The following is a 17,502-nucleotide window of genomic DNA, read 5'->3' as shown; positions in this document are numbered from 1 at the left end:
AAGTGCCTACCTGTGACATGCATTACGCTCAGTATGTTAAATAGATTATGTCATATAATTTCTATGACACATTTTCCTCCCATTTTACAGATGAGGAAACTGAGGCACACAATGGTTAGGTAATTTGTCCAAGCCTGAATATCTACTGAGTGATGGAGATGTAGATGTGAACCGAGACATTTGACATTAGAAGTCACACAGCTTGACCCTTGTACTGTAACTGATGACTCAGCTACTTGGAATTAATACCAAAGGATCTTATTCTATAATCCAAACATTCATAAGCCTCAGAAAAAATTTTCTAATGAATTTAAGCAAGCAACTAGCAAACTACCAAACAACTTTAGTAAAACTATAAATATTTTAGGTATATTTTCATTTCAAAACAAGGTATTCCCATAAAAACAACAAAATGTAGAATTATGATATTTTATGACAATTATACAATGTTCTCAGCAAAAAGCTTGTTAAAAAAAAGTGTTCTCTGTGCACACTGCTGCTGTTTCCTAGGAACCGTTTTATTTTAGATACATAATGTTCCTCAGAAATTATCTGTTCACTGAAGAACCAGATGAGTGACGGTCTCAGATAAGTTCTAAGGACTTTCCAGCCTCCAGACTCCATGACTGAACTTCCAGAAGTGAATTTACAATTCTACTGAGTTCCTTTGTTTTACATCTGACTTAAAAGAATTTAAAGGAATTTTTTATCTGAATATAAATTAATTTTTTGAATTTAATGCATTTTTTGTTATAAGTGATTTTAAAAAGCCTTGAGAGAAATTTAATTATTCACAAAAATCATTTAATTTTTTCTCAGAAACCAAAGCTAGCAAAGACATTCCACAGTGTATATATTGATACTTATAAGCATATTCATTCTTGATCTGCTTTACTCATGATACTATTTTTGATTAAGCTTAATAATTATGCAATTGAGTTAATATTCTGTAAACAAACAAAACAACCCTGGCTTTATTCTACAATCAAAAAGGCCATTGACAAGCAAACCCACAGGTGATCAATCAGAAAGAAGGTAATGAGAAGTGATCATAATAGTTTCCATCTCTTCAAAATATTCCCAATACTAAACTAGTGAAGCTAGTTGATGAGGTACAGATCAAATATTTCATAATCTCACCTTTTGGAATGATCGTCTTGTCATTCTTATCCAGGGCCTTGCCTTCCTAAATCAGAGGAAGTGCCCTGGAGCCAATGTGTTCCTCTGTGTATCTAAAATTAAGTACCCAGGTGGTGGCTAAATTAAGCTCTGACCTTGTACAGCTGAAACATGAGCGATTCCTGGCACACAGTGAACTGTTACCCACCACTTCTCTGGACCCTCATCACAAGAAGCACACAGCCACAGAGGTATAATAAGATTATCCAGATCCTCATTGGTTCAAAGACCTCTCATGAAAACAAATGATCTGCCAACCTAGGGTCCTTGCTGAAGGAACAAAGCAAAACCAGCTAAGTAAAATTTAAAAATATTTTAAAATCAGTGGTTCAAGAAACAAACTTGTGACTCTCTGTATCTGCAGACTCCAGTCCACTTTTAGTCACTTTTAACACACATTATTTCTCATTCTTCATCTTTCAGACTCATGTCAAGCCTCATTAAATATAATCTTCTTGTTGTAGGAATCTACTGGTTTTGATTTGATTTGCATTTCAAAGCTGCCAGTCTGATACACAGATGGGGATATGATATGCAATGACATCTAATCTGATCAAGACTTTTAATGTCAAGTTATAAAACATATAAAGTGAGCAGCAGAGGTAAAGCAAGCAGAAAATTATTTTAATTGGGAAGAGTTGTTTGTTTTCTATTAAAAAAATAAAGTTTAGGGTCTCACTGATTTTCTAATGAAAATAATCTGCCTTAAGTTTGTTTTGACATGGGTATCCTTGGATTAACTCAGTCACCGTCAGCATTCACAAAGCCATCTGGCTTCTGTCCCCATCACTCCACTAAAACAACTCGTCTCAAGGGTCTCATTGACCTGCTAGTGTCTAAGGTTGATGGACACTTTTTGTTTCTTATTTTTCAGGCCCTCTATTGGACTTACTGCTCTTACTCCCTCCCTTTTTTTCCTGGAACTCTCTACTCCCTAGGCTTCAGGGAGTACTATATGCATTAGTTTTTCTTTATATCTCTCTGATTTTTCTTTGTGTCACTCCGTACTTAGTGTTAAGGAATAAACACATGGACTGTAGTGGATTTATCAGGTTTATTTCAAAATGTGAAAAACCATAAATGTGAAATCTGAGATTTTACTTTCTCTTTGTGATAAAAAAAAAAAAGGCTATATTTCTGTCAGCCTGGGAACAAACCCCAAGAAATATTTCGTATTTATGCCATTATTACTATGTCTTGAAATAATCAAGTTTGAAGGCTAGAATACTGTGCATGTTTTATAATTATTAATCTGATTTGGAATTTTTCAATGAAGCATTCTATAAAAAGCAAGCGGCATTGTGAAACTGCACTTTTTATCAAGCTTTTCTTAACTTACAATATTTAAAAATTTATATGAAGGGTATGAAAAATCTATACTCAACATTTAAAAATGTGATTTGGCACATTTCAGGGACATTTCTGCTCTTACATGAATAAATTTATGCCCATTTTATGCATTTATATAATGATTACTGTGGACCTAGTTATGTTGCACAATATTAAAAGTAATGCTTAATATAATAGAACAAAAAAGAGAAACAGTGTATCAGATAAATGAAAATATGCTCCTGATGACACGGATCTATGAACAAGTCTTGCCTTACTACTTACTCTATCACCTTACATTTGCTATTCAAAAGCTCTGAGATTCAGTTTATTCATCTGTAATATGGGGGTAATAATAACCAAAACCATAAGAATAAAGAATAATAACACAATGACCTTGGCACCCACCATTTTTACGAGATTTATTCCTCAAGTAGCTAATCATCTATACACACACAGTAAAACAGGCTTTGAGTAAGTCAAGTATTTAAGAAAATGAGCTTTTCATAATGGTAATAATCACTTCCACATTTGCTTGTTTTGGAAATTGACTTTTCCTGCTGGTTTTCTCAAATGGAAACAAAGCGAATTGGGTTTTTGAACCATGCACCCCTGTTTTGTAGATTAGGGTGAGTTTCAGGGAGGGGTATGATCAGGCAGTGAAGGGCTACTGATTATTACCATTGTTCTGAGAAGGTACATACAATGATACCAACATCCAAATACGTGTCCCTTCTATCTATATATAGCAAGAAATGCATGTCCTGTGTCAAGATGCTCATTTTAGCAACTGACACCAGGAGGCTTAGGTGGAAATTGTTGTAATGCACTGTTAAAGGGACTGTCCCTCGAACCACTCCTTTTTATTTGGGGGGCGGGAGGTTTAGGCAGCCTTGTACTGTGAACTCCCAGGGAGTGATGTGGCTTCCTGGCCTTCATGTTTAAGACACGTACTGCTGCCACACTTCTCACTTGTTCCTGAAAACAGGCGTGGGCTTTTGGGCCTTAGACTGTGACTGTTAACATACAACTCTTGTTATGATAAGCCATATAATGCCATCCACCCCACAAGGCCACTTACCATAGTCCCTTTCAATACATCCCCTTATTCATCAAAGCCTTATCAGAGCACAGCTTTATCTTTGCCTCCTGCGCAAAATGGGGTTGTTCACACACCGTGGAGAACCCTACTTTGTTCTGCTCTATTATTTTGTAGTTTAGTGAGAGGTACTGTGTACCTCACTTGGGTTCATTTTTACTTTAGTATAGTTCAGATTTTCTTCTCCTCCTTCCTCCCTTTCTACACTTGTTCATTAGTTTGGTCTTGGGGGCTGTTATAAAAAAAAACGCACATTTTATTTCAGTTGGGTATAAAACAGAGTAGAAACATGTGAGAAAAGTATGCTTTTTATTTTAATGTGCTTCCTAGTACTTTGATAATTGGTTGTTTGCATTTGTTGTGCTTTCTATTGTTGTTTTTTTTTCCCCAGACTGAGAAACAACTAAAACTCTAAGTCAAATATATTAGCATTGCCTTCCATCAGTAGCGCTGATGTCACAGGCCCCTGGGAGAACCTGCATGGTTGACATCACTGTCTTTTTGTTTCCACGCAGAGGCACAAAGGCAAGTGATGAGAAGGTAGTTTTTAGTAAGATAGTGCTATAGATGGCACACTGAACTAATGATGGGCAAAAAGCGGGAGTATTCTGTACTGGCTCCCAGTTATACTTACCACTTCATCAACAGTGTCTGGTAAAGAGTTTGCCACGCAGAAAGCACACATCAAATATGTGCTAAATGTTCTGCCAGACACTGGTGACTTATTATTGCCTAACACCGGGTTAGCAGTTACTTCCTGTCTCACTTAACTAAAGGCTGATTCAGTGAAAACTTAAGGTGAATTTTAAGAAAGCAAGTTGATCTTTCTTTCTTTCTTTTTTTTAGAACAAAGCTCTTAATTTTCAACATCACCAGAGACATTTCAAGTGCATCTAAGAGAAAGAACTCTAAATTAAAAGAGGCAGGGAATCTGTATTTTAGTCTCAGATCTGTCCATATCTTTGTGAATTAAGGCCAATTGCTGAAATGCTTGTGCCTTAGTTTCCACCTGTGTAAATACTGCTCTCATTACTTCCCACCACTGAGAATAAAATAAGAGCATAATTATGGAAATTCCTTGAAAAATAGTAATCACTGTACAGACACAGTATGTACTAATAGTATCATACTTCTGGGATATAAAATGAACATAAAGCAACAGTCCCATTTGGTCGTCTATGCTATAAATGCAGACATTTTAGTACATGCAGAATGTGGTGCTAGACCGCTCAAGGCATGCACACCAAGATGGGTGGGACACACAGCTCTAGTCCTGAAGAAGTTTACCATCTTGCAGAGAAAAATAAGTAGAAAAGAGGCCCAAATTTGGTAAGAGAGATAAGACATAAGTAGGCTACAGAAGAGAGGGTCAGAGAACAAAAGCTTCATACATATACACATTTGAGTTTTAAAAAGAGTGATCGGTTTTACATTAATGGATAATCAAAGTATTTTGAGTCCTTTTCTTCTAATCTTTTCTAATTCTAACCTCTTACATATCCTAAATTGATAGTGACTTAAGGCAAGGAGACTCTCACTATTCTTAGGATCTTTTTATATCAACAGAACATAATCATGATCAAGACTGTATAACAGAGCTTCATATTGACAACCACAGTAAAATCTGAATTATTGAAAATTCAGTATTCTGTTCTTTCTGAAAAGAATTGCACTTGTTGTCATGTTTTGTTTTTTTTGAAGTTGCTAGTGTATGACGTTTCCCCAATTAATAGTTAATTATGAAAAAGAGCATTTTGACATTACCTGTTATGGAAAAATTATGAGAATTTGATGAATAAAATTTACCATGTTAAAATTTCAACATAAATTCATTACCATTAAGAGACACATTAATGCCCTACTTGCATTCAGATCTTTTATTTTTTACTTTTCAAAATTGACTCACCATTTTGTTCAAACAATTTCAATATAGAAGTTAAGCTTAGTGATTCTTTCAGGAAACTAGAAAAATGTGATTATTTCCTCTAGACTTAGATTTACCTGTAGTAAATAGTGTCAATCCAGGAATAAAACACTCTGATCTTTCCAAAATGGAATGTCTACTACCATACATTACATGCAGCTTAGTTGTATCTTGATTTGAGGATTTAATATGCAATTACAATACAAATAAGGCACATTTTCACATTTTCTTCACTTGGGCTATAATTCAAAAATGTTAAAATCAAGCTGAGTTTTGAGGTTTGGTGAAAATGTTTGGATGCAGTTTGGAATGTCTGGGTAATTCTCCAATCCTGAAGATCTGGACCATCCAGTGTCAGGTAAGTGAATATTTTCTAGGGGGCTTTCTTTTCTGGGTACTCAGGATACAGGAGGGCTTCCCAGATGGCTCAGTGGTAAAGAATCTGCCTGCAATGCAGGAGACGCAGGAGACACGGGTTTGATCCCTGGGGTCAGGAAGATCTCCTGGAGAAGAAAACGGCAACCCACTCCAGTATTCCTGCCTGGGAAATCCTGTGGACAGAAGAGCCTGCCAGGCTATGCGCAGTCCATGGAGTTGCAAAGAGTCGAATACAGCTGAGAGATTGAGCACAGGATAAAGGAAAGAGCAGGACGTTTCACTAGCTAACATGAAGGTATTTTGCTCTGTTACAAGGTAAAATTTACAGAATTTCTCTTAGATTTGATGTCAGGTGTACAAGGCGAAGAAAGATGGAGCCTAAACTACTGGAAGGATAGGGCTGCCATCAACTGAGATGGAAAAGGTCCCAGAAAGAGCAGGTTTAAAGAGGAAGAACAGGAGTTCAGAGTGGATCATGTAAAGCATGAAATACCTGTTAAAATCCAAGCAAGAGGAAAGGTTAAGGAGGCAGGTGAATGTGAGTCCACGTTTAGGCAGGAGAGTCTGAGCTGGAAAAACAAATTGGTTATACATAAAGCCATGAGGCTAGATAAATTCACCAAATGAATACACAAAGGCATAAAAATATAGGCATTCAAGGGGTTAGCCTTGTGCTAACCAAAGCCTCAGGATAGAATAGAATGCAAGCTAGGGGAATAAAAATATTTGCAGCAGGAGAGAGCAATTAACTGTATCAAATTCTGTTGCCAGGCCAAGCAAGATGAAGACTAAGAACTGACCACGGGACTCAGCAAACTGTCTTCTATTCCAGAATCATCTCACTAACTGACTTCATTTCAGAGGTTTTCCATCTTTGCCCCCCTCTGCCCTGCTTCTCAGTATAAAGAATAAAGACACAGGGTTCTTATGTCTAGGGGCTTTTAAGACCCACATACAATTTCCTTAAACTCAGGGACATTACTTCCTTTACTTAAGCTGTTTCTCTCTGAAAAACATCTCTCAGCTCATTTTGTTTGTCTCACTTTATGAAAAGGGGCCATTGATCTATTAAAATCAGTTCTTTTAAAGTTTATATCAGCAGCTGCTTGAGGATTAAAAGGATGTCGAGAAGCAGAAACTGAAGTAGAATTGAAAACTGTTGTATTATAATTCTGTAGAAAAATCATCAACACAGGAGAAGCAAGTGGTCGAGGTGGACATCAGGACTGCGCCACAGTGAACGCCGTGCGAGAGGATTTCCTAGGCTTCTTAGAATTTTGCTGTGCTTCACAGCCTTTACTTGCAACTTGTCCTGAGAACTCACTTTCCATATCGCTTCCTGTGATATAAGATCATCAGAAAGGAAAGTGCCAAGATACTTTGAAATGGGTCAGTCTCTTACTTCTTGGGATCCTCTCTTTCTCAGCTGAAATATTGAAATTAGACCTGGAATAACACGAGCTTGAATTTCTCTTTTAAGAATCTGTAATGCTATCATTTGATCTTCTATAGCCTGAATGTTTTAAAGTTTCAGATTCTGCTAAAGTATTTTTGTTTGTGATGCGTGCCATCTCTTTGCCTTCTATCTAAATTAGATTTTAAAAGGCTAACTAATTCTTAAATAAGATTTACATTGATTCCTTTCAGAGTCCTAAGTTATTATTATTTCTGAGTAACCTAGATGACATGTATCCCCTTTGAACAGTGCTACACTCATTTATTCACTGCTGCTTCTAAGTCGCTTCAGTCGTGTCCGACTCTGTGAGACCCCATAGACGGCAGTCCACCAGGCTCCCCCGTCCCTGGGATTCTCCAGGCAAGAACACTAGAATGGGTTGCCATTTCCTTCCCCAATGCATGAAAGTGAAAAGTGAAAGTGAAGTCGCTCAGTCGTGTCCGACTCTTCGCGACCCCATGGACTGAAGCCTACCAGGCTCCTCCATCCATGGAATTTTCCAGGCAAGAGTACTGGAGTGGGTTGCCATTGCCTTCTCCGATTCATTCACTAGGCATGGGTTTATTTGCTATTATGTGCCTGGTACATTGATAATATTAAACAAGGCCATTTTTAGTATAAGTTAATGAAGAAGATAAAGAGATGACCAAAAGAAGGTGATAATTAGCTTCCAGGAGAAGACAAGAGTGTGTCACAGAGAAGATAAAGGATTGAGACTTGAAGGATGAGGATTTTTTTTTTAAATAATCTAAAAAAGGGACAAGTACTCAAGGCAGAAAAAAATGCACATAGGTCTAAAGGAAAATGTCTACATGGGGGTAATTGTGAATTACTCCCATGTATGGGTAATTGCTGGTCACAGAATGCAGTGGGAAGCCTGCAGTAGATGAGCAGGAGACTTAGGCAGGAGTCATAATATGTAGGATGTTATATACCGAACTAGGGGAATTCAGGATTTTATTTCTTCTTCTAGGGCAGTGGACATGAGAAAGGGCTTTCTCCTTGGGGTAAACAAGTGTATGTGGTATTATTCACTGGAATCTCAAAGGCTGTGTGTAAGGTCTGAACATTTTGAACATACACTCTCTTTGAATATTCTAATATAGCCTAGTCTCTCATCTTTCCTTCCACAAAGTTGTAAGCTTCAAATGCTGGGGAATGAGTCTATCCTGCAAGCATCTGAGTCTGAGAACTGTCCTGGCAAGAGGAAGCTACAGGAGCATTCCAGGCAGGACAATGCCCTGATCTGATTTCACAATTTCTCCTCCCTTTTCTCATTTTGCAGCTATTTCATCACTAAAATTGGATGTAGGTTTTGTTCCAAATGAATAGGAGGTGCTCTGTTTGCAGATGGACCTGGAGCACCAGCAGTACAACGTACACCTCAGCATTGCCCAGACTGAATGGCAGGAGCAGTCATAGGCTCTTTACAGTTTGTTAATACAGTTGCTTTACTTAAAAATGTCCTTCATCTTAAGTGGTCTGCAGTAATCTTTTGAAAAATACCCACAAAGTCTCATATTTTCCCCTCCAAATCTGTCAGACTTGGGATTGAGAAAAAGACAGAAACTATGAAACATATATGTTGTATTCACAACTAGACTTAAACAGCAATAAAAGAAAAATTTCAGTTTACAAAGTAGTTTATTAAATAATTTAAGTAGCAAGTCATTCTCATACTTTGATGTATGCAACTTTAACCAAAAGACTTCCCCAAAACTTATTTTATGTGTAGTGAAGCTCACAAGTTCTTTAGAACCAAAAACATTTAAAAATGATAAAGATAATAAATAACAAAAACACAGGTTTAGGACTTAAGTTGAGCAGAATCTTCTTCTGGTGTTGAGACTAGGTGTTGGAGATTGACTTTTTTATAACCACACAGTTGAATTATCATGTCCTGCCTCCACACTCACACTCTAGCAATGCCAAAGGTCGTCAAATAGTAAAGTGGTGCTGTTACTTGTTAAAGAAATTATTGACAACATTCTGGTTTTGAATCCAAAGAGTTAGGAAATTAATGGAGCTTTTATTCACAACAGCTGACAGCCTTCCTTCAGCTTTCCGCCATCTAGTGAGAATCATTTCCTTGAAGCACTGTTTAAGTATACACTTTGAGACATAACACCTCCAAGGAGTTGAAGGAAGCCTGTGGGACACAGATACCAAGTCTCTATTGACTGAATGATTGGTAAATAAAGGCCATTTTCTAAACGGAGGTCAGTCTCAACAAAGCAAGCGGAAGCGGAACCTGCGTGGAAGACAGCGCCACCTAGTGGAAGGAGAGTCACACAAGAAGGCTACTCAGGGATTTGCTTTCCAATTCTGTATTTTCGCTCAGATGGTAAAGAATCGGCCTGCAATTCAGGAGACCCCAGTTCGATCCCTGGGTCCGGAAGATCCCCTGGAGAAGGAAATGGCAACCCACTCCAGTATTCTTGCCTGGGAAATCCCATGGACAGAGGAGCCTGACAGGCTACAGTCTATGGGGTCATAAAGATCCAGTCACATCTCAGTGACTAAATAACAACAAATCCTCACAATATTCCTGCAATGTAGGAGGAAGGAAGACTTTCTAGGAGGAAGCAAGACTTAGGGGGTTAAGTAAATTGCCCAGGTTTGCATGGCTACTAGGGGCAGAGCTACAGTTTTAACACAGGCTGGCCCACGTGCTGGAGGGCTCCCAGGAATGTGACTGAGGGTGTGTGTGAGTGTGTGCACCCAAGCTCTCATGTGGAATCACTGCCCTCTCTATTCCCATACTGGAGCAAGAGATGTCATTCAGTGACTGCACTACAGAGTAGCCCCTGCTCAAGTGGCCCAAAGCAGAGGCAAACTCAGAGCTACTCCTGTACCCGGCAAGTTCGATTGTACTCTAATTGCTTTGTTCAGTAATTCAAACAACTCAACCAAATAGCCAAATCAAATTCCTACCAAGCACTGCAGTGGAGACCCGAGGGTTGCCATGCCCCTCAAGTCTTCCCCAGCTTCCCTAGCTCAACTTGCTTGCTCTCTGATCAGGCTCTGCACATTCTTCCCTCTGGGTCCTACTCACTCTGTGACCTGTCTCAAAGGCTCTCAGTGCCACTCCTGATTTCTGCCTGCAGAGCAGAGGTTCTGCTCCTTTAAGACCCAGCTTAAATCTTGGCTCTCCGTCTCTATGAAGTTCTAACCCTGTCAGAGCCCATCTGTTTTTCTCTTATTTTCTGATGATGTATTTTTTGTTTGCCTTGAATTGTAATCATTTACGTACATTTCTTACATCAGCTGTTATTTGGAAACTCTGAGGACAGAGAATATAACACATGAGATTTGAACAACGCGGGTGTTCAGTAAATCTGAATTGAATTGAGGGCCTGGGGACCTAAACAGCAGCCAGAGAAACCTGCAGCTTCACCATATGCTTAAGGTTCTCACTTAAACTAAATGTCTAACTGGGAAATTTGTCGGCAAAGACAGCTGGCAGTCTCAAGGCAAATCCACAATACTAAACATAATAGATCTGTTTTATTTAATAAAGACCTTGTAAATAATTTAATTAGTGTGATTTGCCATAATTAACTCAGCTTCCAAGAGCTGAATGAGTTATAGATTTGCAAAGCCCTTGGTATCAGGGAAGTTACAAACCAGTTCTGAATTGATTTTAAACTTCTATTTTGACTACGATTACCTTTTTGGCCCTCAGGCTAAAGCCAAGTAGGGTTAAATAAAAGAAAACAAATAGAAAAGCCATTCAGAATATTTTTTAGCATATTTATGGAGGATTTATTTTGCATAAAAATGAATTGGTAATAAAAAAAGAATTCAGAGAACATAACTATTATAACCTCTTCAGTGAGTACATAGCAATGTAGAAATTTAACAGTAGATATTCATTTAAAAAATAAACTTAAGATCCTTATTCTTCAATCCTAGCTAAGAAGATATTTTTCATCTAAGATTTCTCCTAATTAACCTTTGAAATTATCAAAGAAAACATGCTCAATGTACTCAAATATAATTGGTAAAATAAACATGACCCACATTTTTATATATTGTATAACATCTACTATTAACACTGTTACTTGATTCTTAATCTTTACATATAAAATACATTGTATATAAATTGTGTTATCATAGATTTACACTAAGGAAAACAAAAATTATATTTTTCAGAAAGGAAATAAGAGAAATTAGAACTCATAAAGTTTTCAGATGACAGTGATTCAGTCGTCCACAAGAAGGAGGGAAGACCATAGGATAGAAAATTCTAACCAGGCAAATAAATTTGACTGAGAAAGGAAAAGGTGAGGCATTGAATGAAATTACTGGGCTTCACAGCAATCTCTTTAACGAGCTCAGATATTAAAAGGGCCTGTATAAAAGGTGGCAAAGGCCCCTATAATATGGATAAATATAAAGCCTGGTGCTAATAATGTTAAAAGCTAAAGCCTCAAATTAACTGAGATGGCATGAATGAAGGAATGACTGAACAAGTACTAAAACTATAGAATTTTTTAAAGAACAGTTTATCAAAGAGAAAGAAGTAGAAGCAGGAAAGAATAGTACGTTCACAGTTTTGTTGTTGTTTAGTTGCTAAGTGGTGTCCGACTCTTTGCGACCCCATGGACTGTAGCCTGGCAGGCTCCTCTGTCCACGGGATTTCCCAGGCAAGAATACTCGAGTGGGTTGCCATTTCCTTCTCCAGGGGATTTTCACAACCCAGCAATAGAACCCACGTCTCCTGCATTGACAGGCAGATTCTTTACCACTGAACCTATGTTCACAAATTAGGTAAATGGCGAATATTAAAATGACAGGTATCCAGACCGAGGCATGTTACTTCCTGTAGACTGAAGAACAGTCAGTTCTGATCCAAGAACTACTTTTGGTAAAGTCTGAACAAGACAGACAATGAAAGAGGCATCAGGAAGCTTTGGAAGGGAAAGTGCCATGATTTTTTTAAACTGATGCAAAAATATATGCAGATAGTTTGTGAGCAGTTAGGTATAGATTATCCAGTATGGATTGTGAATAACTTTTATCATTTGAACTTTATTTTACTATTCATATATCCATTTCTTCATTCAATATTTTAATAGCAGTTTCTATGTGCAAATTATATGTGCATGGCATAAGTATAACTGAATCACTGCTGAACATCAGAAATTCCTGACACATATAATGAATCAGCATAAATTCAGATTTGATAATCACCTGTAGGGTAAAATAAAAAAAGAAGTGGCTAAAGGATTAAATCAGCCAAACAATAAATGACCGGGGTAAACATGACATATGGATTAGCAGTAATGGAGGTCACGGCAGGATGCCCCCAAATATGCCACTTTGACATGTTGATTATTTTGAATTAAAGTTACTTAAGAAACAGCTGGTGTGAGGAGGACCCTCTGACTCTCTTTTGCTCCCTTGAAAGTAGGAAATAAATCTCCCCTGTGAAAGGAACCTTCTCTGTACCAGAAGGCAAAGAGACATCCTTATCTCCAGAGATACGAAGTTCAGGACCAAGAAGGCTGTATAAACAAAATGTGTTACTTCTTTACCAATTTATTACCTCAAGTCCAAACTTCTCTGTCTTTTCAATTCTTCACAAATTTATTGTTTCTTTGTCCAAAAGGTATAAAAGCTGCCTGCTTTGGTCACTTATTTGAGTCTATATTTGTATGAACTCCTGCACATACAAAATTATTTCTTTCCCCTGTTAATCTGCCTCATGTCCATTTAATTGTTAGACCAGCCAAAATAACCAAGAGGAGTAAGGGAAAAATTTCCCATCCTTGATGGGAGAGAATATTGAAAAAAATATATTTACTGTAGAAAAAGAAATGTAGGAATTAGGGTGACAGAATGGAGTGTTGATGTTATATGCCCTGACAACACAGATATGACACAATTATTTGGGACATAAATTTGGGACAGAAAGGAAAAGAAGGTAAGTAGCAGAGATTGATTCCTCTGGTGTAGCTGGGAGTAAAATGATAAAAAGTAAATCTGACATACCAAATGTCAGAGTATAAAAATATTTAACATGTGAAGGTGAACACTAAGAAAAGGATTTTTTTTTATTTTGCTAAAATTGAATAGGAGAGGAAACGCCGAGCAGAGGAGACAAAAAAGGACCCTCATAATTTTATCAATTTTTCCTAATAGAACACAGACAGGAAAATTGTCTAGGAAAACTGGAAACCAAGAGAGATACATAATAATATTATAAATATAATCATGAAACAAAAACTAAAGTCTTCCTAAATATCTGAAGAACAACATAAAAAATAGAAAAAGATGCATAGGAAAAGATAATTTTAAAAACTACAAAAACCAGAACAAACATATCTGTCATTCATTAAATGAAAATGAGCTTACCATTGATTAAGGAAAAGGATCAATTTGACGTATTTATGGTGGATTCTTACCTTTCTCTCCATATTTTTGTTTATGTGTCTTAAATAGAGTCCAAGGGAGCAGGAAGGAAACAGAATCGGATCTAAATCCAATCAAGTCTTCAAGACTGAAACAGAAAAATAAAGTAAAAGTAAACTAAAATAGGGGCTTCCCTGGTGGCTCAAATGATTAAGAATCTGCCTACTGTACAGGAAACCCAGGTTCAAATCCTGGGTCAGAAAGATCCCCAGGAGAAGGGAACGGCTACCCACTCCAGTATTCTTGCCTGGAGATTTCATGGGCAGGGAAGCCTGGGTAGGCTACAGTCTATGGGGTTGCAAAGAGTCAGACATGACTGAGTGACTAACACTTTCAAAGTAAACTAAAACAGTCCTATGGAGGAAACTGGGACTGTAAGAATTTAAACATGTTATATATAGCCTGTTTCTGGATAAGAAATGAATTCACTCTTCAAGAAAAAATACTGAAGAGGTACAAAGTACAAGGTCTTCTGAACAAAACACAGTAGATGAAGGAATCAGCTGTCTAGCTGTCTGAATTGCTAAAGAGAGATTACTAAAATATAAATAAATAAAAATTAAATAGTGCAGCCTCAGGCCAAAGATGTGTTTGTGAAGAACAGAGAACAGCTTATTCCCAAGCTCCGGAACACTTCTTCAGAGCCTGGATGAATATTTTCCTTCAGTGATCTTTAAGTCTGAAATGCTAAAAGTAAAAACAAAATACTGATGGTAAAACAATGGTTCTCAAATCCAAGTTTATTCCATCAGTTATAATTGCTAGGGACTTCCTCAAAGCTTCAGCAATCTATTCATTGATTCAGGTATATTTGTTAGGCACACCTACTTTCTGACTATCTCTGTAGAAAAATGTAATAGGAAAGTGCAAGTAGTAAAAATCATGCTTTCTACTCTCAAAATTAGGAAAGAGAAAGCAGAAATCAAACTATTTTTAAGCTGCGTGGTACTAACTTAAGAGTACATAGGAAATCAGAGAAGTGAGAAATTAGCGAGTTAAATAAAGTTAGTGGTGTGCTGGTAATTTTTGTTTGTTTTATTGATGTATAATTGATAAAACTGTATGTATTCAAAGTGTACAGTGTGATGATTTGATGAACGTATATATTGTAAAATGACTGCCATAAGCTAGTTAACATACTCATCACTGATCACCTCATACAGCTACCTTTTTATTTTTTGGGTGAGAAGAGCCCATATAAATGATAAAATGCATGAAAAGATGTTCAACATCAATAAACCATTAGGGAAATGCAAATTACAGCCACAATGAGATATAATTACACATCTATCACAATGACAAAAAAACCCCAAAAAAACCAAAAAACAGTAACAACACCAAATACTGGCAAAAATGTAGAAAACTGGATCATTCATGCATGGTTGGGAGAAATGTAGAATAATATAACCACTCTGGAAAATAGTTTGATAGCTTCTTAAAAATTTAAATATATAGCTATCATTTGACCCAGCAATTGTACTTCTGAACATTTATACCAGAACCATGAAAACTTATGCTGACTCAAATATCTGAATACAAATGTTCATAGCAGCTTTGTTTGTAATGGCCCAAAACTGGAAACAACCTGGATATCCTTTGACAGGCAAATGGTTAAACAAACATTGTATATCCATAGTGTGGAATACTACTCAGCAATAAAAAGGAAAGAATTATTGATACACTAACACTTTGGATTAATCTTCAAATATTCTGAGTGAAAAAAGTGAATTCCAAATGGTTACATATTGTATGATTTCATTTACAGAATGTTCTCCAAATGAAGAACAGATTAATGGTTGCCAGGAGCTAAAGGAGGTGGAGGTGGGGTGGGGGGTGAGGGGGTGGGTGTGTGTGAATGAGAGAGAATTAGGAGTAGCTACTAAAAAGGCAACCTGAGAGACCCTTACAATAATGGAAGTTCCATATCTTAACTGTATAAATGTCAACAGCCTGTATAAATGTTAACATCCCTTCCACAATTAAAAAAAAAAAATACTGAATAACATCCAAAATTATTCAGACTTTCCCTGTATAGGAGCAATGAACTGTTCCCTAATAATCTGACTTTCATGAGCCACAGCACATAGTCACCTGCTGTGCTAATGGAGGCTCTCAAATATTTCCGTTTTAATGAGAAATTTAAAAGAATTTTTATTACTTAAAAATATAAATTAAAACAAATATCATCATAACATATATTGACTGGAATGCTCTGGAACACAGTCTGGAACAGCTATGGATTCATCAGCTACCTTCCAGGAAATGAAGCCCTATTCCAACCATCATAACCTTTATAGATGGAGATACTCGTCTGGATCCAGAGAAGTGAAAAGACCTTCTTAAGTCATAGAGCTGGGCTTCCCTGGTGGCTTGGTGGTAAAGAATCTGCCTGCAACATGGGAACCCTGGGTTCGATCCCTGGGTCAGGAAGATCCCCTGGAGAGTGGCATGAGAACCCATTCCAGTATTCTTGCCTGGAGAATCCCATGGACAGAGGAGCCTGTCAGGTTACAGTCCATGGGGTCGCAGAGTCAGACACAACTGAAGAGACTGAGCACATACACAAGTCATAGAGTTGGTAAACAGTGGAGCCAATATTCCTGCTTAGGGTTCCTTTCAGTTCATAATTATTCTGAGTAAATGGGTGGGGTATATGTTTCAGAAGGAATAAATAAATTCCAGTGGGAATGGGGAATCAGTTCAGTTCAGTCACTCAGTCGTGTTCGACTCTTTGTAACCCCATGAACTGCAGCACGCCAGGCCTCCCTGTCCATCACCAGCTCCCGGAGTTGGACCAAACTCATGTCCATTGAGTTGGTGATGCCATCTAACCATCTTATCCTCTGTCGTCCCCTTCTCCTCCTGCTCTCAGTCTTTCTCAGCATCAGGGTCTTTTCCAGTGAGTCAACTCTTCGCATCAGGTGGCCAAAGTATTGGAGTTTCTGCTTCAACATCAGTCCTTCCAATGAACACTCAGGAAAGATCTCCTTTAGGATGGACTGGTTGGATGTCCTTGCAGTCCAAGGGACTCTCAAGAGTCTTCTCCAACACCACAGTTCAAAAGCATCAATTCTTTGGTGTTCAGCTTTCTTTATTGTCCAACTCTCACATCCATACATGACCACTGGAAAAATCACAGCCTTGACTAGATGGACCTTTGTTGGCAAAGTGATGTCTCTGCTTTTTAATATGCTGTCTAGGTTGGTTATAACTTTCCTTCCAAGGAGTAAGCGTCTTTTAATTTCGTGGCTGCAATCACCATCTGCAGTGATTCTGGAGCCCCCCAAAATAAAGTCAGCTACTGTTTCCACTGTTTCCCCATCTATTTGCCATGAATGATGGGACCAGATGCCATGATCTTAGTTTTCTGAACGTTGAGCTTTAAGCCAACTTTTTCACTCTCCTCTTTCACTTTCATCAAGAGGCTCTTTAGTTCTTCTTCAGTTTCTGCCATAAGGGTGGTGTCATCTGCATATCTGAGGTTATTGGTATTTCTCCCGGCAATCTTGATTCCAGCTTGTGCTTCCTCCAGCCCGGGGTTTCTCATGATGTTCTCTGCATATAAATTAAATAAGCAGGGTGACAATATACAGCCTTGATGTACTCCTTTCCTATTTGGAACCAGTCTGTTGTTCCATGTCCAGTTCTAACTGTTGCTTCCTGACCTGCATACAGGTTTCTCAAGAGGCAGGTCAGATGGTCTGGTATTCCCATCTCTTT

The 17,502-nt window shown here is 37.7% G+C and overlaps 1 protein-coding gene across 16 annotated transcripts in view; it reads right to left on the bottom strand.

Annotated features, from left to right (window-relative positions):
* Positions 1 to 17,502, bottom strand: part of ASB15 (ankyrin repeat and SOCS box containing 15) — a 57,543-nt gene that overhangs the window by 36,720 nt on the left and 3,321 nt on the right. For 8 of the 16 annotated variants that reach the window (XM_081534110.1, XM_081534113.1, XM_081534120.1 and 5 more), the window contains exon 2: positions 13,776 to 13,870. Coding sequence is in view for 2 of the 16 variants with exons in the window: in XM_081534105.1 (XP_081390231.1) it covers positions 1,141 to 1,164 (24 nt within the window). In the remaining 14 variants the exon portion in view is untranslated. Of the gene's footprint in view, positions 1 to 1,140; positions 1,194 to 13,775; positions 13,871 to 17,502 lie in introns of those variants that run through there. The other 8 variants (XM_081534107.1, XM_081534117.1, XM_081534115.1 and 5 more) reach the window with 1 other exon arrangement.

Source organism: Giraffa tippelskirchi, chromosome 10, assembly GCF_054371585.1.
Source record: "Giraffa tippelskirchi isolate mGirTip1 chromosome 10, T2T-mGirTip1v1.2.pri, whole genome shotgun sequence".
Lineage (NCBI taxonomy): Eukaryota > Metazoa > Chordata > Mammalia > Artiodactyla > Giraffidae > Giraffa > Giraffa tippelskirchi.
This window is presented reverse-complemented; position numbering and strand designations above follow the sequence as displayed.